This window comes from Pimephales promelas, chromosome 14 (assembly GCF_988280905.1).
Source record: "Pimephales promelas chromosome 14, fPimPro1.hap1.1, whole genome shotgun sequence".
In the NCBI taxonomy this organism is placed as follows: Eukaryota; Metazoa; Chordata; class Actinopteri; order Cypriniformes; family Leuciscidae; genus Pimephales; species Pimephales promelas.
The window spans coordinates 23,004,128-23,026,130 of NC_142782.1; the positions used below are offsets into that span (position 1 = coordinate 23,004,128).

The window sequence follows — 22,003 nt, forward strand, 5'->3', positions numbered from 1 at the left end:
ATGCTCTGCATGTGTTTGATTTTAATACACTTCTGAAGACTCTCCTTCTCAGTTTGATCTCAGATCGCATAATTACTATGGTCTCTCAACCAGTGCAGGATACAGCATCATCACCCCAAGCATAATTCTTCACTCTCTAAGTTCGTCAGAATCAGAGCCTCGTGTTATTTGAGCCTGCTTCCTGAAGTAGGCCATCCAGTGACTTTTACTGGGAAGATTGAGCCAAGTTCTGGTGGTGCTGCTGGAGTGTTAAATTAGGCATGGAGTATTTCATCAGCTCCTAACGCCACCGAGAAAGTCTTTGATGTGCCCCAGACGGGGTGTCCCTCACTTTACAACAAGAGCCAAGACAGCTTAATGAGAAAGAAAAAGAGGGAGAGGATAGAAAGCTGGTTCTACTTTATATTAGATGCCTTTACTAATATTTAAATGAATCATTTGATACAATGCATTTATTGTGTAGATTCATGTTTTTACATTTGTGCAATTACATCTAAATTTCACCGTTAACACTTTCCTTACATGTTACACCCTTAAAGTGCAAATTGCAGGTTAACCACCACAACCAATTAATGTGTAAATTAAACTGCTCAATATGTATATTTTTAAAAAATTTCATTCTTAAAATGCGTTAAAAATAACATTTATTGGGGTTTCTTTTTACAGTAATACCCCATAATAATAATATTCCCCATAGTCTCCAGCACAGTTTTGTGTTCCATTGGATACTTTCCTGTTCTTTGTCGAGTTGTGTCCTTTAACATCTGTTCATCCATCCACAACCTCCACTCCATCTGCAATACAGAGACTGTTAGTATAGTTCCCATTTCATTTTATTGAAAACTCTATTAACTTTATCCCTGTCTTGAGTCTCTGTTCCATAACAATATACTCAATTTCTATACTGAGTAAACTATACTATAGTTTCTTCTGCTGAACACAAAGGAAGATGTTGAAGAACACAACGTGCTGTGAACAAGTCCAAAATATGTTAGGTGTCAAACTAAGGATAACAAAATGTATTATATTGGTGAAAGTACAACTATTGACAGTTTAGTTCATTTTATTTTAGGTTATCTTGGCGTAAATTTATTTATTTTAGCAGAGAAAACCAAGCTAATTGCTAAGTCGGCTCATGAAGATGCATGAGGTCGTTCTGTTGGCCCTCTGAGTAAAATGAATGTGTTGTTGCAAACCTTTGTGCAAACTTTTATGAGCAGAAAAACACATTTAACTGCTCACTGCACTAGAAAATGAATTCAGTTGTGGGCTAAAATATGCCTGAAATGAACACACAAATGAGATATTTACAAAAAACCCTCGCTTGTGTATTTCTGAATATGTAGATTGTATTCTCTTTCTGTACAGGGGAGATGCATTTAGATTATCTCACTAAGCATTGCCAAAAGTCTTATGTATTGTTGAAACTAGATTAATGTCAAAGCTGTACAATGAACACTACAATGATTTGAAAATGTGCAGTCTCTCAGGTGCAATGAAATGTGTGTGTGAGGGCTTGAGTTCTTCTAGACTTCCCGATGCCCCAGATTTCAGATGACATTTGTGAAAATGTTCCCTGGTTTCTCTATTTCAGGCTCATGCTTTTCAATGGAGTGACTGTATTTTAAAGCATGCTGGCTTGAGGCAGGTTGACAAAAAACATTAGTGTTTCCAGCACATTGATGACCTCAGACCTGCCTTCCCTTCAGCCAATGTGTTTTATAAGGGGACATCTACCGAGACAGACAACAGATAATAAGCCTGATACAAACAAACAAAACTAAAGATGTTTTAAAAGCGCACCAATCAGTAGCAAAATCAGCCTGCAAACTCTTAGCGGTTAATACTTAATTTACCAGCATCTATTATTATTTTTAGTACTTCAAACGAAACAAAAGATACATGATTGCGGAGAACAATAATTCACTCCTTTCCGCTCACGGCACTAAATGAATGAATAGAACATGGTTTTCAAACTATGGGTCATGTAAGAAATATGAAACATTGTGTCTTCTTTGTAAACAAGACTGGATTTGCAGACCGAATAAGAGTAAAGAACGGTGCTGTGCCGTCTATATTGGATCCGGCAGGAATGGCGCAACACTCGGACTCACACGAACTTGTATGGGCGAATCATTCCGGTTGCTATTTTACAACATTTGACGTTTTCAAAATAATTTCCCCCTTGTGCACCTACGAGTAGTTGAAACTCATTATAATATGCAAAACTGTTATCCACTCACAGCAGTGGGCGTTTACTTCCAAGTCTTCAGTGCGAGACGCCCATGAAAACTAAGCGTTTTTTCAGCTAGGCTCAAAACTAGGGTAGAAAATAGCCTATTACTCATTCATTTTGATGTTTTTGAATGCAAAAACCAAGTGAACGTCATAAGTTGACCTCAGACAACAATATAATAACATTTAAAAAGCCAGTTCATAACCCCTTTAATGAATCATTCAAAAAACACATGGCGTGCTTCTCAGACAGAAGGCTGCGTCTCCTAGATAGGTTGCATATCTCGGCTGCCATATGCACTGCCAAATCAACTTTCAACTTTTTTTGCCAGGCAGTGTATTTTTATACATTTTAGGTGTTCTTACTAATAAATACATGCTTTTTATACCTTTTTATAAGCCTTTGTTGCCAGTGTTTTTACAGTAATTTCCTGTTTGATTAAAACTTTTAATGTTTTTAATCCACCATTTTTAGGGTGTATTGTAAATTGAAATAATCACAGAAATGTACTGCATGTATTTATTTTTATACAGTTAATGGCTGTTAAGGAATTTCACAGTATAAACAGCCCATTCTCACCCCCAAGGCGTCACTAAACTGACGCCTTGGGAAGCATATGACCATGCTTCAATTTCTGACGCTTTAGGCGCCCTTTAACGTCAGTTAGATGCCGCCCTAGGATCGCGTGTACCCTACCCCCACCCCACACCTAAACCTAACCGCATCCTCTAACTGACGCTTTCCTTTAGCGTCAGTTAGATGACGCCGTAGGCTAAAGGGCGCATAAAACGTCAAATATTGAACCATGGTCAAAGGTGACGGCTTGGGGTGAGAATGCGTTGGTATAAATGGCATAGAATTACAGAAAAAAATTGCCAGTATTTTACTGTAAAATAAAACAAAATTGGAAAATATTTCATTTTCAGGCAATAAGCTGTAAAGCAATTTCAGAGTATTCATACCGGTGATTTGTTGTTGTTTTTTTTTTTTATCTCTCTCTGTTGGGAAACCATTACCAGTGAAAGCCATTACTTTTGCTGGTTCTTCAGAGAAATTTGCGGAATTAATTTGGCATTAGCACTCAAAACCAATATGGTGGTATTTGAAGGGACCGTCAATCAGTCTGTCAGAATTATGAGTCTCCATCTCCCCTGGTATCATTGAAAAACAGCTTTTGATTTCAAAGAGGTTCACTCATTATAGAACAGCTGAAAGCCTAAAGAAGCAGGACGGCAATTTAGCAAATGCATTTTCGTTTGAGGGAGAAAACAAATCAACTCCTTATCAGTGATGTATCTTATCCTTCCTTCCTTCAATTCAGGTGATGCAGCTGATGTGTCAGAAGTGAATTTTACTAAATGCTGCAGGTGCTCTTGAGGAAGGAAACACACCAGCTGGCCCCCGGGAGCCGACTGATTGGACGATGAGTTGGTTATCTACTTTCCTGCTGTTTGGCAATGACAAAAAGACTGTGATTGAAGGACAAGTCTGAACAATACTTGTCACTTAGTTAAAAATCTCCCTATCTCCTGACTAAGTGTTTGCTTATTTGCATCAGGATGGCTCTGTCAGTCAATTTCAGCCTAAACAGAATTGACCGCACACTAAATAGCAATAATTTAAGAAGTAAACAATTAACACAGGATAGATTAGATCTTCTGCAGTTAGTGCAGCAGAAAAAAAGACATTCTAACAGTAAATGCACCCGTACACCATCTAAACACTGACCAGAGAGACTCAAGACTAATCGCTCAGAATGAGTGTGACAACCCAGAGGAACTAAAGCGAATAGATTTATTTAAATGCACACCTGTCTCCGGAGGGCCCGGCCGTGGCATATAACATGAATTAATGAGAAAATCGCTATGCTCTCCCATTAAATGCTGCTTCGGTTTGTAATAGACTGTAACAGTTTGTAAAAAAAAAAAATCTCTTTCTGATCTTCTCGAAAAACGTCATTGTTTTATTCATTGTCATTTTTAAGGCAATCCATTACAAATTTCACACACCACAGGAATGACAACAGCAATGTTCTATGTTCGGTTCGGAAACAGCTCACCATGCATATCGACTGATATAAAGAGAGGTAAAGAAGAAGAGAAAAGGAAAAGGAATCCAGCAAGAACGAGATGCTTCATGCTCTGTATTCCGGTTATGAGGCTTAAAAGAAGGCCAGGCCAGTTTGTCACTGAACCCATCGGCCATTTTGGCACAATCATGCAAATCTCACAGAGGGAATGTTAGCACTGAACACCTTTAGTACACATTTTACAGTTTTTCATACTATTATAGCCTACCTCTTTGCAATAATTTTGAGAGCTACTTCACTATGACTTACTGGATTTATTATAGTGGGATAAAAAAAAAATGTATTTACTAAATTTACACCATGCCATAAAATTAACCCATTAACATTCTCTGGATAGTGATATACATTTCAGGAAGCCTGTAATTTGTTTTCAGATTTACAAGCCATCTAGCAGCAATGCTTTGAATATTAAATAGGATTTAAAAAAAAAAAAGAGGTCGCATTTATGCTAGTAGAAATTACTAGTTTACATCTAGAACACAGAATGAGTAGAAAGCCCCTTTGGCGGGGACCAAAAAAAAAAACGATAAAAATCCTTTAAAACACTAAAAAAAAAAAAAAAAAAAAAAAAAACATCCAGTGAATAAGTAGAAAAAAATAAATCAATATAGCTGTTAACACTCAAACAAACCCTTTCACCCAATGCTCTCTGTGTCAGACTTCATCATCATCCCCTAATTGATTGATGGATCACTTCATTCTCAGTTACTAAAGGTTTGTTAATAACTCATGGAAATAGAGAGGTGCATTTAAGCAAAAAAAAGTGAAAAGTGTCATTCTTGTTGTAGAAGTGGGTTAAAAGGAGGATTTCTCCTTTGCGCTCACTCATAAATTTGTGGTTTCAGGACCAATGGAGACTTTTTTTAAAAATGCAGTTCAAGAACCACACAGTTCATAATCTACAGTGCATGTAAAATTTAAATATATTAACAGATGCTCGCTCTAAAGCCAAAACATTGCCACAGCTTGGGACAAACAAGAAAAAAGATTTACTCGACAAGATGAAAATGTATCAAAACTAAGAGTACGAGCAAGTATAAACAGCCCTGCTGTCCAACAAAGAAAAACAGTCGGTATTTACTGCTTCATACACATTTGTCTGATCATTTTTAGGTTTTAAAATGGACCTCTGAGAAAAGAGGCTGTATACTTTTTTTTAGTCTTTCTAGTTCTAAATGTTTCAAGTTTTTTATGGTAGTAAAATTTAAAGAAAAACCAATATGAGCTTCCTTTGTAAAAAAAAAATATATATATTGTTGCTAATTTATGCATGTTATCAACTATTAATGTAAACTTACTGTTTGCAATTACTATACCAATGCTATGCATCCAAGGTTAGAACATGTAAACAATATCGCATTATGTTTGCACGGCGAGAAAAGCAACTTCAGCTGCATGGAAAGTGTTTTTTTCATCTTTTGAAAACTCCAGGGTGAATCCCAGAAACGAAAGGGCAAAGGTTTATTGTGGCTGGATGCGGGCAGAGAAACACAGCAGATGTTGCCTCATCTCCAATCATCTTTAGCAGCGAGCGGCGAGGCATCTCATGTTTCCCCCTGATGGCCTGTGCTGCTGTACAATATCAAGACATACTGGCTCCAGAGCAATAAGGAATTGGAGTGGCAAATTAAAAAGAAAAAGTAAATCTGGCATTCTTGAGCATTACCGGGCTGAGTACATCTCTCTGATTCACATTTACAAATTTTACAGCATTAAGAAAATATTTGTGCTTTCTTTTACTCTGGATTTTTCCTAACTGACTTGAAAGTATGTAAATGCATACAGTGTCTGTTAATGCAATATACAATTGTTTTTACCTGGATTTCATGCTTTAGAATAGCATCATATAGCTCCAAAAAGCTTTAAATGCAAAACTGCAATGGGAAATTCTACTTTGTACTAAAAAGACTTTGCCTGTGGAAAAATAAAACCACAATTACATAAACTATCTACATATTCTACAAACAAATCAATCAATTCCACTAGATAGATTACCCATAAAGGGTATAATATTTCAAACAATCACTTATAATTTCACTATTTTTCTTGCTTACCTCTGGTGGATATAAATTACATAGGAAGATTTTCCTAATACAGTCCTTGCATGCTGACGCACACATGTTTTTGTAGATTTTCAGATGTTAAATAAATAGAAAATTGTATTGCTTGTGCAGATCTTCTCCATATATCCAGCACAGTCAGATCCAAACTATGAATCTGTTCATAGCATTGACTAATTTGTGAATAAATTATGGGGGAAACAAACTCACAGCCACAAACCAGTCAGAACCGTCCCTTTCTGTTCAAAGGCCAGAACACAGAATTAGTTTTCAATTTCTCCAAAATGGAGAATTGAAGCCATCCGCTCTTCTAGACGCCTAGTACGGATTCAGTCGTATTGGCTTTGAATGAGATCCAAATTGGAGGTGGCATAACAAGCATGGCTGTTTTCCTTCAGCATGCTCGGTAAACTCATATGGTGGGGGTTGGGCTGAGTCCAGGTGGGCTGTAGTCTGGTGGCGGCTGGTTGGGCTTGATGCCCCTTGACTTCATATATAAGATTAACTGCTCTGGAATCTCAGCCAGGACATCCTTGGCAAGTCGGGCCATACTCAAGACATGGTTTCCCGTCCGGTCCATATAGTCTCTGAATGGTACGAACTGCAGGCACAGACAAGGTTAAAAAGCAGTTGTTTATGTGTTTATTTATTCCCTGAAATGTCCATGTAAACCTGGCTGATTACAAAAATGATTATTGGTTGCACGCAGCTTGTTGTTTGTTATCTTGAGATATATTGGTGGTGTCGCAGTGTTAAATCTGACATGCCTGTAAATGTAGGTCACCAAAATTATTCCTTCAGAAACTTTCCTCAAATAGTTATTGGATTGTTTTGACACTAGTTAGGCAATATATACAGTCCAGTAGCATATCCATCCAGTAGTGGTTCAGTTCCTGAATTAAATAAATGACTTTAACAAATTTAATTCTATAAAATATCTCATAGACACCCACTAGTCGCCATACAATAGTATGCATTTGTGTGTAAAGAGTAAACAAACACATATACATTTAAAAACGAACATGAATTCATAAATATACAAATACACAAAGATATGTACCTGTACAATATCCCTCTCTGCCAGCTTTCCTCTGGAGGATATTCTTACATCATCGCCATCCAGCTCTACCATGGCTAAAAAGTGAGATGATCATGTTATCTGCCCTCAGGCCAGTTAAACTCAATCTTGAGCCTTTCCCCCCAGCATGACACCAACATTTACCTCTTTGCTGGAACATTATGAACGGCTAAACACAAATACAAATACAGATAGCAGATGGTGGGACAGTCTAATTATATTGAACAGCTGTGAGATCTGTGAGTTGACATCTGCTTACCAGTCCGAAACCCTAAACCTTCCAAATTAGGTGACGTTTAATCCAGAAACTCCTCTATGTGAGTGCAAACTGTGGAGTCGCATTCATGCCATCAAGTTTTAAACCTCCATGTGGGAATGCTAATGTTAGCTTTCATTTAGTGGAGTTGATAGTAATGAGCAGATGCTGAGTACAATACAAACAAGCAAGCAAAAAAACAAATGTTTTGCAGTACATTTTCTTTTTAGGTTTGCAGTACATACAAATAATGAAAATATGAGTAAATAAATAGAAAAATAAAGATATAAAGATAGAGCTAAATAAGATAAAGACTGATTCTTTACAAAAGTGCGAGATTAGATTTCTTACCATCAAACTCAGCCTGGCCGACTCCAACAATAATGATGGACATAGGTAGTTTTGCCGCCTGAGAAGAAGAACACAGAAGATATATTCTACCTGATGATACATTTTACATGCCTTAATCACCTTAATCATCCCCTGTCTATATTTAAGCCCTGTGTTTCCTCAGTTTCTTTGTCCAGTATTGTTGGTATTAAAGTGAATGTTCTAATAGTATCATGTTGTTTTGGGTTTTGTTTCATGTTTATATTTTCATGTCTTTAATTTTGTCTTAAGTCATATTTTCGGTTTTTCATGATCTTCCCTTGCTTATGTTATCCTGCCATGTGTCATGTTCTCATTGGTTGGTCTAGTCGTGTGTTTTACAGTATGTTCTCAGTGGTTCATTATTTGATTATTCACAGGCGTTCCTTGTTAGTATTTAGTTCGTAAAATTGTGTACAGTAAAATTGTGACTTCCTAGCATATAGTTTATCTCCTGAATTATCTATTGAATTTGATTTTGAATCAAAACAAAAACTCATTTCATTTGCTTTATGCAAAATACAACTCTTTGTTTCTGGTTTGGGGCCAAAGTTGAACTGGACGTGTTTTTTTAGGATTTACCCTTACAGGGTCGATATCATATAACAAGCTTTAGCTTAACTACAATAAAGTTGTTTTATATATATATATATATACACATTTAACACACAGCTTGTGATAGAGATGTTTGTTTTTTTTCTCAGTACATGTTGAGTCAATCAGGTTTGAAAGGACATTTTGACTTTGTGATGGTTTGAAAAAAAATGTTGATAGCTATGCATTATTCAGGCCCTCCTGGATCAACATTCTCTCTCCTGTGCTAGCTAGCTTTCCCTGTTCCTGATATGATGCCTGACTGACAGGTCAAATCCCATTTATCGGAGAAGTAAAGAGTGAGTCTATATTGAGAAAACTCAGAGGCAGCTTAAGTGTGACAGCGGATAACAAGAAAACCACAGGATATTCACAGAAACAAAACTCACTTTCTCCCTAAAGCGACTTCCCAGTGGTTTGAAATGAAAAGTAGTTCCAGATAATGCATTAAACATGATCCCAGCAGAAACAGACTAAAAAATAGGAAATACATACATGGGGGGAAAACATTATTTCTATTACATGTAATCTAAAGAGCTAATAATGAGATATATACCTTTAATATACAGTATCAAACATATAATATTAAAGGCTCCTGAGGGTTTGGATTTTGAAAGCACTTTCCCAGAGGGCCTGTGAAAGCCTGTTGAGAGGAATGAATAATTTGTTGAATAAAGCATGGCTGGACACACAACCTTAGTCATGCTGATAAGTTTGTGGGCTGTAATGGAGTTAAAATTGGAATTTCACTGGGGGCCACAAAACACATTACACAAGATGAAAAAGAGACACACACAGAACACAAACAACCCCCCGAACTGTGGGGCCTGGAGAGCTAATCAAACCATTGATTTGGATGATTTAGATCATTAATTACTACAATTCAGAGATCGATTTCTTCAGTAACCCTCAAGCTTTATGTGGGAAAGCAAAAGACGGACTCAATAAATTGTGAGAATATGAAGAAATACTAAAACAGAATCAGCTGATTGTATAATTCAAAACATGAAACATAAATACCAATATAAATAAATAAAACAATTTATTTTAAAAAATAAAGTTGTAATACAAAATTAAATAATTTAAATGAATGTGGATTTTAATGGTGTTTATATATATATGAAGATCTCCGATGCAAAAGCCTCTAAAAGCCACCTATGTCTTAATGAGATAATAGTACTGAGTGAATGCTCTCCGCACATAGTATATGTTAATGTAAGTGTACTTAGGTAGAAACATATACAGGAGTCTGATAAAAATGTTAATATTAAATAAAAACGTTAGACAGACTTAGAGGCTTTTGCATCTGAAGTCTATATACATACACACACATATAGCTTATATATATATATATATATATATATATATATATATATATATAAACATGTATTTTTCACTTTATTATTTATTATATATATTATTTATATTTTTTTCAATTAGTTTATCTGTTTAACACTGACTGCCCACTATATTAGTTACACAGCATATGTCATGGCGCTCTCGTGAACTCACGTCAAAAATATCTTATATATATATATGAAGATCTCCGATGCAAAAGCCTCTAAAAGCCACCTATGTCATAAATGAGATAATATATTGAGTGAATGCTCTCCACACATAGTATACGTTACTGCACAGTGTACCCATCTTCTGATGGCTACTTCCATCAGGATAGCATGTCATGTGACAAACCTCAAATCATCTCAAACTGGTTTCTTGAACAGGAAAAAGAGTTCACTATACTCAAATAGCCTCAACAGTCATCAGATCTACATGCTATTGAGCACCATGGGATGTACTGGAATGTGCAGCAACTGCGTGATGCTATCATGTCAATATAAAACAATGTTTTCAGCACCTTGCTGAATCTATGCCACAAAGAATTAAGACAAATCTGAGGGCAACATTAGGTCCAACTCAGAACTAGCAAGGTGTACCTAATAAAGTGGGCGGTGAGTGTATGTACATGCATATATATATATATATATATACAGTATATATGTATATATATATATACACACACACATACAAACAACCAACAAACATAAAAAAAATGCAATACATCCACTTGTGATGTTGTGATGGGGATGGTATTGGTCCCAGGCTGTTTTTTTGTCCACCAGTCAGTCCATCCCTGTCAGTATGCATTGTGCAGACACTGAGTGCTTGGTGCCAATGGGCAAGGATTATAAAAACATATTTATGGGGTTGGAAATAGGTCAGCATTCCCGGAAATGCTCACGGGGGACAGAGGCAGTCATGAGTTGAAAGAAATAGAGCTGGGAAGATGAGCCTAAAAAAACACATTTCACACACACACTTCATGTATTCACTGCTCTGTTTCCTGTAGGTTTTTCCTTCAAGCGCCCCTCTCACAATCTCTCTCATTCCCTTGTTTACTTTCCCCCTCCTTCTTGTTTCTCCCAGTTTTGTTTACTTGTGGATTACTTATTTTTTATTTTTTTACCAAATAATTCTCTCAGCCTTAAAATAAGTGCAGATTACTGTGAATTATGTGAGGTGACACATTTACAGCTATACCCTATAATAAACTCTGTGAATTACAGTGTTTTCTTGTCTGCTTAGCCACATCCCCTCTTGCCTGGCTTCAATGTATTTGACACGCTCACACCTGCAGGTATAACTTCTTTGGAGTCATTTAACAGATTTGTTAAATATAAAAAAAACTAAATTCTAAATGATCTAAGTAAATGATTTATTTATTTAAAGGATGTTTAGATATACAAATACTGATTATGAAAATGAGTCCAAAAAGCTTCCAGTACAAGTGAGCATATTTGTCTATTCTTGTTCAAAAATCTAAATTAGTAACAGAAAGTGACCACACAGTTTACTGAATTGCCCTACATTTCACTTCAGTTACTCTCAGAATATATAAGAAGCCAAATTGCTGTAAGTGCAGAGAATCACAGAGCGAGAGTGCATATGAAAAATACTTCAAAGTGCTCATTTTAATCTAATCATTTAAAAAAAAAGAATGACATGAAAGAGCACAAAAGTGGAAATCTCACAGCAGACTTCAGTAAAAAAAAATCACTTGAGGCATAGAAATGAATAACGCACATGCATTGTTCAGTCATTTGGCGTGAACCCAAATCAAACCGTGTGACTGAAGACTGAGGTCCAAAGCATCAAGGGAAGAGGGTGAAGAGACAGAGCAGCAGGCAAGATCTTAAAAGGAAGGTGTGGCTGTTCTAATAATGTGACTAAACAGTCGCAAATTCCCTTTAAATCCAGTCTGCTGGGTAACTATAGCAACGGTGACAGATGAATCCCACTAGATGTGAAGAGGACCTCCGGAAGAACCATAACACACCTTAACTCTTCTTGGGCTTTTAGGGCTCTTGTGATGCAATTTTTTACCAGTGTGATATAAACAGTTTTTGAAGACAGAAAGAGTGAGACTGAGGTCAAAGATGACTTACATTGACGATGGCCTCTTTAGTCTGAGCCATATCTGATATCACACCGTCTGTGATGATGAGAAGCACAAAGTACTGCGAGCCATCTTGAACCGCTGCACCATACCTGTGCACACACACACACACACAGTCACCTTTTCATATTAACAAACTTATTAGCAAAAATCCAAATCCAAATGATCCATAAGCCAAACATGAAAATTTCTTCATGGTGATTCAGCTGATTGACTGTGTTTTTAAATCCCAGATGAATAATGAAAGAATGAGCATCCTCATTAAACACTTAGTATTCAGTGCTGCATCTCATGCATATATATATTTGCTCAGGGATGTCCCTGTGCTTTTGACATAGCACTTCCTGCCTTCATCAAAATCCCATAATGCTTATTGTGATGCAAAACACTTTACAGAAGCTATGACAGAAGAGACCTGGCCTCTCGGAGATCCGCACTCAGTCACAGCAACAAGAAACCAACATTTGTGGGGGGTTGTTAAAATCATCTAGGCATGTTAAATTAGATCGACGGAATGTTTCCTACTTAGGGCACGAGGTTTACATCCGTAACCGAGACGTTTCTCTTAATTTCAACATTATATCTCAAAACTGCGATTATATATCTCTCTGTTGTGACTTTCTCAACGTTGCAACGATACCTCACAACTTCTTTCTAACTTAATATCACACAATTATGACAATTTCTTACAGTTCTCATTTTAATCTTTATCTCACAATTGACTTTTTACACAGAGGTGAAAACTAGCTTTAATACAGCAGCACCTGGGTCAGCCTCACTGTAAAAAAATATTTTCAAAATTTGTTATCGCAACATATTTTCTTTTGTCAAATCAACTTAAATAATTTATTTAGTTCAGATAACTTATTATTTTGAGTTTCTGATGATTAAATCAATCTCCATCATTGTATTAACTCACTTTTTCTAGTTAAATCAACTTAAAAAATGAAGTAACCTGGTTGCCTTAATTTTAAGTTAAACCAACAATATTTTTTTGTTGTTCTGATATAAATGTCATAATTTCTGCCTGTGAGTTTTGATTTGTGTGAAGCAAGGGGTCCTAGAACATCAGCTGAAGAATCGTTTTTCCAAAACTTTGAAGTCTGTCATTAAAATAAAGTACAATAAATTGCAATTAATACACTCTAAAAAATGCTGGGTTGTTTTAACCCAATTTTGGGTAAAATATGGACAAACCCAGCCATTGGGTTAAAAATGTAATTTAAAAATGTAACCCAATTTCTGGGTTTGCCCATATTTTACCCAAAATTGGGTTAAAACAACCCAGCATTTTTTAGAGTGTACAATCATTTTCTATTCATTTGAATCCAGGAATCTGTTTCACTGCACTTTCTTTCTATTGGTCTACACAGGTTGAGTTTTCGACAGTTCCAGCAAGCTCCTTTGAGCGTGCTTTGTTGCATTTTTCTCACCTTGCTACGTGGTTGATAATAGGAGCAAAATTGGTGGGGCCGTAAAGCTGGACAGTCTTCAGACTCTGGTGGTAAGCCTCCAGGATGCCCTCCATCCCGTTACAGTATGGGTTATCTACATTACCATTCTACAAAAAGAACATCAGAGATCAATCAACAACTACTCCTCTAGTCTCAAGGTCAAATCATCAGATTAGATTTATCATAACGCTTACATTTCTTAAGATATCTGCAGTTATTCATTTGACTGAGAAACTTTACAATATGCTTATTAGGGCGTCTAGACACTTTAATTTGCATTGCATCAGTGAAGTCAACTGTGAATCCATTGAAACCGCAAGGGTTTGCAAATGTGTAATTCAACCAAAAACTGGTTCTTTAACTTCTTTCTCCTTGCAACCCATCTAACACATTCATATTCTTCAAATGCACCATCAAAACTTTCTCTAGTGTATCACCCTTAGGGATCTCAGTATCTGCTCAGTATTTTATGATTCATTAGATAATTATTCATGCTCTAATGAAGGTGATATTCAAAGAATAAGGGAGTGAAGCAGCAAAAATGAACAGTCATGATCCCATGTTCCAGTACAAGCCAAGAGAGAGGAGGGAGGGGGTAGAGAAAGAGTGAGCAAAAACTAATTAGGAGACTCCAAATGCTTGACGACTTGATGGTTTGGCACACACACATCATGAATACTCATGCAGGTAACGTTAATGAGCAGGAGTGTCAGGAGAGCCTTATTTACACATTACACATAGATGAAACCAAGCATTACTAATTACAATGTCATCAGCCTATGCAAACAACTAAATAAATACATTGAAACAACCATACACAACCTCACACATAAAATTTCACCGACAGGATAAAGCAACATTATTCCGAGTGTCTAAAAAAAAAAACATGTATTTAGGACTCAAGCAGAAATTACTCTGGATATGTGCCAGATAGCTGTGAAATCCACATAATCTATCATATCTAGGAACAGGTACCAGGGGAAATTCATGGGAAACCCGGCCATCAGGAGGAAGTTTGGCTCCAAAGCCCAATGCAGGAAACATCTTATCGCTGTCATAGTCTTGAATGATCTCGCCCACGGCCTTCAACGCCATGGCGTACGCGTTCATCTGATAGGGGTTCATGTAGTGCAGGGAGGTTGACTGTGAAGGGTTCCCTAGAGTTTAAAGAGAGATGGGTCATGAATTAAGGCCAACTTTGATTCAGATATGTTAACCAACTGCATGGAAAACAAACTCAAAACAGGAAACAATCATCACGGAAAAAATTACCATTGGAAGCAGTGAAATCAATGGCCACTGTGAAATGGATCTGAGTGCTAGAATGAGAGAAAGAGAGACGGAAAGAATATCAAATGAAAGCATTTCAGTTGACATTACAGATGTGAGAACCTGAACCTGAAGCTCAACAAAGGTGATGGATCCTGATTCACCCCATAACATTTCCTGCTTCAAAACACTCCCAATGTTTCCACTCCTGCTGTTCGATGGGTTGGTGCAATTACCATCTCCAGCCCTGCATTGTGCCATCTCTCACCTGACAGGCAGACAGCCAACCTACCGCTCACCAGCCAGACATTCCTCACAATCAACTCTGCCTGAAGGGCAGACCCAACATCTGTGTAATCCCACTTCTTGTTCCATTTTTTTTTTTTAATTAGAGAAACAGTGAAAATGGTCTCAGAACAGCAGTCAGGCTGACAGGCTTTCCACATACAAAACTGCCAAAAATCATGGATTCTTTCACCACTATTGAAATCTGTATTGTCCTCTAGCCAGTCTCTCTGCATGACAAGCAACTGTAATCCAGGATTAAGCTGGAGTTCCCACTGATTTCAACACGGAAACACAAAGCTTGCCGACTAACTGCTGTTCTGAGATCAGTTGTTGCTCTATTTAAGAAAATTGGGTGAGAATTTGAACTGAAGTATATATTTATTTTAATTTGTAGTATTTAATTTTTCAGTTTCAGAGTTTTAGTGTATTCCAGGCTCAAGTCCAATTTTGTTTGGATATAGTGTAGTGCTGTTACAACATAAAAACACTAGGGCTGTCAAACGATTAATCACGATTAATCGCATCCAAAATAAAAGTTTGTGTTTAATAATATATGTGGGTGCACTGTGTATAATTATTTTGTTTATATATAAATACACACACATGCATGTTTATTTAAGAAAAAATAGTATTTATATATAAAAATAATATAAATTATATATAAATCTATATACATGAAAATATTTCTTAAATTTATACAAGCATGTGTGTGTATTTATAGATATAAAATAATTATACATAGTGCACCCACAAATATTATGTAAACACAAACTTTTCTTTTGGATGTGATTAATCGTGATTAATCGTTTGACAGCCCTAAAAATACCTTAACTTTCCTGTCAGTTTTCCACTATCATAAATTACACAAACAAAATGGCATGCATAACATACATGCATACATTTTGCCTTCACAAAGCATTATTCTTTGTAAAGCTTCTTTAGTACAATATATATTATAACAATAATATAGTGAGAAAGTGCTAGGCCTATAAAAAGAAAAAAAAAAGGACAAATCTAATACAGAACAAATTCTAATACTGGTATTTCATATTTAGTTTTGCATTAGATCATTTAATTCCCAACAAACTACCAGACAGCACTGAGCCCACAGAAAATAAATGGCAAATCTGGCAAACACCTGCACAACGGAAACGATTATACGATAGCAAGCGACTTTTTCTGCTGCTGATGGGAGTACAACACTTGCACAGATAACCTCTGAAGCACCGGAAAATATTATTATGACATCTAATATCTGAATCTCAAAGGCATTCCTCTTTCAGCATGAACTCTGCATTTGTCTGCTGTGCTCTCTGTGCAAATGAGAAATGAGCTCTAGACGCAAATGTTGGAAAACATGGAGTGTGAGGTCAGTGAGTGAATATTTATGAAACATTTCCAAACATACAAAGAAATCGTCCTCTGATGCAAGCGGGGGATATTTTAGATGAAGGCCCTGATCAGCAGGTGACAACTACAGCTGTCATTCATATGCAATCCCTGTGGCAAGATGTTTTCTTAAGAGTGATGATAGGTCACCGGAGCACAATTATATGTATTTTCAACGCATTCTCATCCTTTAACGTCATATAGAACGCTATATGACAAAACGGCGCTATACTACGCACATGGCACCCGTTATCGTTAATATAACACGTGCTGTGAGGGCTAAGTTTAGGTGTGGGGTAGGGTGTGCGTGTCATATTCACGCTAAAGGATTTATAACGTCTTGGGTTCGCGTGTTATATTAACGATAAAGGGTGCCATGTGCGTAGTATAGCGCCGTTTTTGCATATAGCGTTCTATATGACGTTAAAGGATGAGAACGGGCTGGTATTTTAAACATTCACTGTACATCCACAAACATGACCACATATGTTAATGAGTGATTCTGGCCAAATCTCATTCATAGGCAACACAAGGGTATTGTGTTAATGCAAAGACCTTGGGTAAGCACCCCCCAAAAAAACTGCTTCCTTTTTATCAGCCCTTGTTTTTTTTCATTATTTAACTCAGCAAAATATAAACAGGAAGGCAGGGGGAGCAGCACAATGGTGATTAACAAGCTCTGTGTATGCTCCTTTATCTTCATTTCTTTTTTTCTGTCCATCTCAAGTTTTTTTGTGATTATCACTGATGTCTCCAGGCACAAAGTCTGGGCTGGTGCATTAATCTGCATTATACTAGAAACCTCAACAGCTCCTGTGCTGGAGACAAGAGAACTCGGAGAGCTTTTGAACCAGAGCTTTCATATGAAGAACATTTATCTTAATGGTGGAATTCTGAATGTCATCTATTGGAGTGGAAAAAACAGCTGGAAAAGAATGATATAGAATGATGGGATTGTGCCTGTCACATTAGCAAGTGCAGACAGATATATGTACAAACACACACATACAAATACAAGATATATAAACATATGGAACATAACTTGATCCAAAAACACACAACTCTGCAATGCGGCAGTTTAGAAATTCCTAGCTGCATGGTTAAGTTACGAATATCCTCTGGTGTCTTTGAGGCTATATTCCCCTCATGAGTTCTTTAATGATATTTGACACAATCTCTGGACACGGATGAATTGAAATCTAATGAGTTCAAGAGACCTCTAAACACATATCAGCAATAAAAAGCACTTCTCTCAGATTCACTAAACAAAATAAGAAATAAAAGTATCATATTTTTATGAAAAGGTACTTGCTAAGCATATTTCTTTCTACAGTATTTGCCATTAGAAAAGAATCACAAATGAGAACTTTAATCTTTTTTGTTGTTGTTTCAGACAGCAATGAAACTAAATAGAGAGCAAATGGAGACTTCAGATTCTCAGGTTTTCCTCCATTCATGAATATGGTATATTTTTAATAATTATATTATGTTTACATAGTCACTTTGATAACACAGTAAAAGAGTGCATATGCACAGTGTCTGTATGTTGTAGCAATTTAAGTTAAAATTAATTTTGGTTTCATATTTTTGTTACAATTTTATGATTATTATATATTTTAATTTAATCTTTTAATTAATAAAGAAAATATTGAAAATGGTATACGTCATAAAGGGCATGAATTGAATACAATACTGTATGTCAGGAGATATGGAGTGGGTGGGAGACGATTTTTGACCACTTCATAAGTTTGTTTGTTACGTATAATTTGTGCCTTAATTTCAAACGATGTTTTGTAAACCAATTATCTAGATTTAAATATGAAGAAAACAAACAACGCTTGGTGGAATGTAGTTCGTATCAAAACACAAGCCCGCTACCATGCTTCTGCGGTCTTGAGAAAAGGCCCAAACAGTATTGTTTGCGTTTATGAATTGCGTTGTAATCCATCCACAAATTTATTTTTTCAGTGGCCTACAAAAAAGTGGTGGGGACATATTAAAACATATGGTAAATTTGGTTTATTTACATGATTTTAGCATGTTAAAAAATCACAGTCTAAAGTCTTTGCTTAGGGCAAGATAAAAAAGGCAAAACCATTGTTTTTTTCAGGCACTGGTCAATTTTGAGATTACATAACTTTCACATATTTATGTCTGTAGATTTCAATTACAAAATATCTTTAATTGTTTTCAAATTCAAGTTTTTTCTCCTGCATTGAGCCAGAAATCTCCACTTCAGTTCAGTAGCACTTGTATGCCAAACTGTCCAGTTTTATATATATTCTGAAGGTTTTACAGAAGGACTTCATATACCTGATGATAACGTTTTAATCCTAAAAACTAAGTATGGTGACATCTTTTAGTTGAAAGTTAACCTATTCACCTGTCTTGGCTTTATATAAATGAAAATAATTAGTCTAGAAAAAAAGATATTCCTTTTCAAAAACATGATTAAACATTTAATAAGTTCCTTGGAAAGGGCTTTGAATTTTGCATTAACTCTGAGGGCTAACTTTCTGACCTGCACTCAATTAACACCTCACTCAAGACATGATTCTTTCACTCAATCAAGTAAAAAGTGTCCATCGCACTCTCTGAAGCAGGATATGTTGAAGCAGCCAGAAGGGTAATATATATATAGTCCAGAGGAAAGTGAATGAAACATGTACTGTAGCAATGGGAAATCCATACAAAGGTCTGCTTTCAGCGTCAATATTAAAGGTCAGAGTCTAATGGAGAAAAATAACAAAAGGTGAAAACCTGACAGAAAGCAGTTTGAGTGTGGATAGAGTGATCTGACTCGGTGTGAACTGAATACGGCACACAGGATGATGTCAGAGCGATATGGATTACTCTAGTGTGAAAGGTCAGCCATGTCTTTTGGATAGCCATAGGTAACAGTTCAGACACTTTTCTGACCTATCACTTATTTTTTTGGCTTTTGCCATTTTTATTTTTGACCTTAGTGACAAAGAAAAATAAATTATATCCCTTAACTTTATATCCCATTAAAATATCTAAACATGCAGCTCTGGTTACCACCCGTATTCAAATTAATTAAGTACTAATTTCTTTTAACCTCACTTTATTCAATCCATCACCATGCCATACAGACAGGATACATCGAAAACCAACCAGATGGAAGTGTCTTAATAAGCAGGATATTATTCAAACCTTAGACTCGGACATGCCCTGATGCCTTTCTACTTCCAGATACTGCCTGTCAATGCCGCTTTTTCCAGTTTAGAACAAAGCCTTTGAGTCAGGGATAACAGACAAAGAGGGGCAAGCAGGTCATACATCCTAATGCCAGATATATCAATGGATCAGACCACAATATAAGGTCAGCGGTCCTGAGATGTTTTCCCCAAAACTGGCATCCGAGCAGAAGGCCAGCCTTTCATCAGAGCAAACTGAAAAGGACTTGGCAACCCCTGAATACTGATTACAGTAACTTCAACAATAGCCGTGTTTGTTGTTCTAGTTTAGTATTTAAGGGGTTATTCGGGGCTTGTTTACAGGAACTCTTCCCCAAAGATGTTTGATGAGCTGTTTGACGCCATTACAATGATAAAAATGATATGGCTTCAGCAAGACTTTGACCTTTACAGCCGCTGATAGTGTTTACAAAAATTACATGTTGTGACACTGAGATTTCAGAAGCATTTTAGAACAAGCTAAATACAGTACATTAGATCACATGAGGGTGAATGTGTGTATTTTCGCCCATACCCTGCTTTGATGTAGTCCAGGAACGTGTGTTCGGCCTCCACCGAGAATGAAAGCATTGTCACCTGGGTAATTGAGCAACAAAAAACAGATGGTTTACAACAGCACAAACCACATCTGCAATGAAACAATCCATCATGGCATTATGCAAAGACTCTCTTCTCTCAGCTGTCAATGCCACACAGTCTTTTTCATTAGTATTGTCATTAGACAACCAGGATCTTTCCATGTTGGGAGGAAGACAGGTGATGGACTATTCATTTGAGTTTTGATTAAAATCTCAAAGCCAATTCATGGCAGTCACTGCGGAGAGTCTTTGTGGATCATCAATCACTGTTATTCACCCAGACCTCCGATATTACTTCCTCACTGCTCTCCTTATCAAAGTATGAAACAGAAAGCACTATCCAGTCAAGAGACTTGGATCTCAGACTGTCAAGTAGTTTATCTGAATAATAACCAGACATGAGTCCTCATGGAACACAGCTGGACACATACGTATATTTAGTGCTGTAAGAATGCAGTGAATTCAATAAAACAAATTAAAGTTTAAAGGTGCTGTGTGTAATTTTTTTTTTTTTACAAAGCATAAATATATCATAGATATTTAGGAAACATGCTAAGTTCATATACTCATTTCACTGATAAACAATGCTATTGCCAGTTATTCTACTTTGAATTGTGCAAACCGTGTCGGAATGTCTGTTTTTGTTTTGGTCTGTGCGATGCCGCACGCTGCCAGTTTAACCAATATAGTATTTCCACACCCCCGGTTGCCAGTTGGCGGAAAACAGCATATTGCATTTTCCAGACCTAAAAGAGCCTCAGCATTCAGCGGGAGCATATGAAGAGTTCAGATGCAAAAGCCTCTAAATGTCATTTGAAATTTTCTTCTTGAATGATGATTTTTATCAAACTTGTATATTTAAGTTCAGTGATCTCACTTAAATGGCAATGATGATTACCTATTAATTGTTTTTTAAGTGAAATTACTGAACTTAAATATACAAGTTTGATAAAAATCATCATTCAAGAAGAAAATTTCAAATGGCATTTAGAGGCTTTTGCATCTGAACTCTTCATATAATTAAAATAAGGATAAATCAACTCAACAACTTAGAGTGTGTTACATTGGCTTTCATTCTCCTGCTGCATGTCTTTAATCTGACAACCTGCTTGGGAGGGGGCGGGGTAAATAACTTTCTCTAATATTTTGAATTTGGACTGAAGTACTCCAAGTGGACTGCTTGGATATCACACCACGTCTCCTTCCATTAATAATAATAATGTCTAGTGTGGTGGCTTTGATAGGCTATAAACCTAACAACGTCCGTTGCCATGATTTTTGGAATGACTTACAGCGAGAGGGAAAAAAAGACGTTTTAGTCGCATAAAATCGGTTAATGGAAACACCGTCATTTCGCAAATTAGTTTAGAAAAAAAAAATCGCAAAAGTTTTGTGCAAATCTGTATTGGAAATGTGCCTAATATTACATATTGCACTTTTCAGATGACAAAAATGACTAAAACTAAAATTGAAATGATTCAATTAAATAAAAATTAAAGCTAAATGGAAATTTAGCTAAAAGCACAGTTTTCATTTTAATTTTAATTTAGTGGATTAATGTTCATGTTTTTCTTTCTTCAGTGGAAAAGAAATTAAGTTTTTTGAGGAAAACATTTCAGGATTTTTTTCCCCACACAATGGACTTGGATCCCAGCTGAGGAATAGGCT

At 36.3% G+C, this 22,003-nt stretch overlaps 1 protein-coding gene across 2 annotated transcripts in view; it reads right to left on the reverse strand.

Annotated features, from left to right (window-relative positions):
* Positions 1–4,178: 4,178 nt before the first annotated feature.
* Positions 4,179–22,003, reverse strand: part of cpne5a (copine 5a) — a 63,950-nt gene continuing 46,125 nt past the window's right edge. For both annotated transcript variants that reach the window (XM_039658163.2, XM_039658162.2), the window contains 8 exons: positions 20,272–20,333; positions 14,866–14,912; positions 14,569–14,750; positions 13,573–13,700; positions 12,129–12,231; positions 8,071–8,128; positions 7,446–7,519; positions 4,179–6,986 (listed from right to left, as the gene is read on the reverse strand). In XM_039658163.2, the coding sequence (XP_039514097.1) occupies positions 6,798–6,986; positions 7,446–7,519; positions 8,071–8,128; positions 12,129–12,231; positions 13,573–13,700; positions 14,569–14,750; positions 14,866–14,912; positions 20,272–20,333 (843 nt within the window). In that variant the 3' untranslated portion in view covers positions 4,179–6,797. The remainder of the gene's footprint in view (positions 6,987–7,445; positions 7,520–8,070; positions 8,129–12,128; positions 12,232–13,572; positions 13,701–14,568; positions 14,751–14,865; positions 14,913–20,271; positions 20,334–22,003) is intronic.